Source organism: Fukomys damarensis, unplaced genomic scaffold, assembly GCF_012274545.1.
Source record: "Fukomys damarensis isolate Sample0158 unplaced genomic scaffold, DMR_v1.0_HiC HiC_scaffold_27, whole genome shotgun sequence".
Taxonomy (NCBI): Eukaryota; Metazoa; Chordata; class Mammalia; order Rodentia; family Bathyergidae; genus Fukomys; species Fukomys damarensis.
In genome coordinates, this window is record NW_022900939.1 from 18,193,493 (window position 1) to 18,193,897 (window position 405).

At 63.5% G+C, this 405-nt stretch overlaps 1 protein-coding gene across 1 annotated transcript in view; it reads right to left on the minus strand.

Annotated features, from left to right (window-relative positions):
- Phlda2 (pleckstrin homology like domain family A member 2) overlaps window positions 1-399 on the minus strand; it is a 910-nt gene extending 511 nt beyond the window's left edge. The window contains exon 1 of the mRNA XM_010636155.1: window positions 3-399. Within this exon, the coding sequence (XP_010634457.1) occupies window positions 3-315 (313 nt within the window). The 5' untranslated portion in view covers window positions 316-399. The remainder of the gene's footprint in view (window positions 1-2) is intronic.
- Between the last annotated feature and the right edge of the window lie 6 nt (window positions 400-405).

Here is a 405-nt window from a genome sequence, read left to right on the forward strand (position 1 = left end):
GCGGCGGTTCTGGAAGTCGATGAGCGCCAGCGTGATGGCTGCATTCCAGCAGCTCTCGCCCGCGCAGCGGAAGTCGATCTCCTTGCGGTCGGTGGTGACGATTGTGAAGTAGACGTACTTGCCGGTGCGCTCCACGCAGTCCACCTTGAGGATGGAATGGAAGCGCAGTTCCTTGGGGCGAGCACCGGGCCCGGCCGGGAAGAGGCGGAGGCGGTCGGGGGTAAGTACGCCGCGCTTCTTCTTCCACAACTGGAATAAGCTGTCGCTGCGCTTCTCCAGTTCGCCCTCGCGCAGCACCTCGCAGGTGGTCTTCATGTCTCACTAACGCTCGATCGGCGATGGCCACGACAATGAGCTTCGGGAGGCTGGGTGGCACTTATATGCGCCCAGCCCGGAAGGCCACGC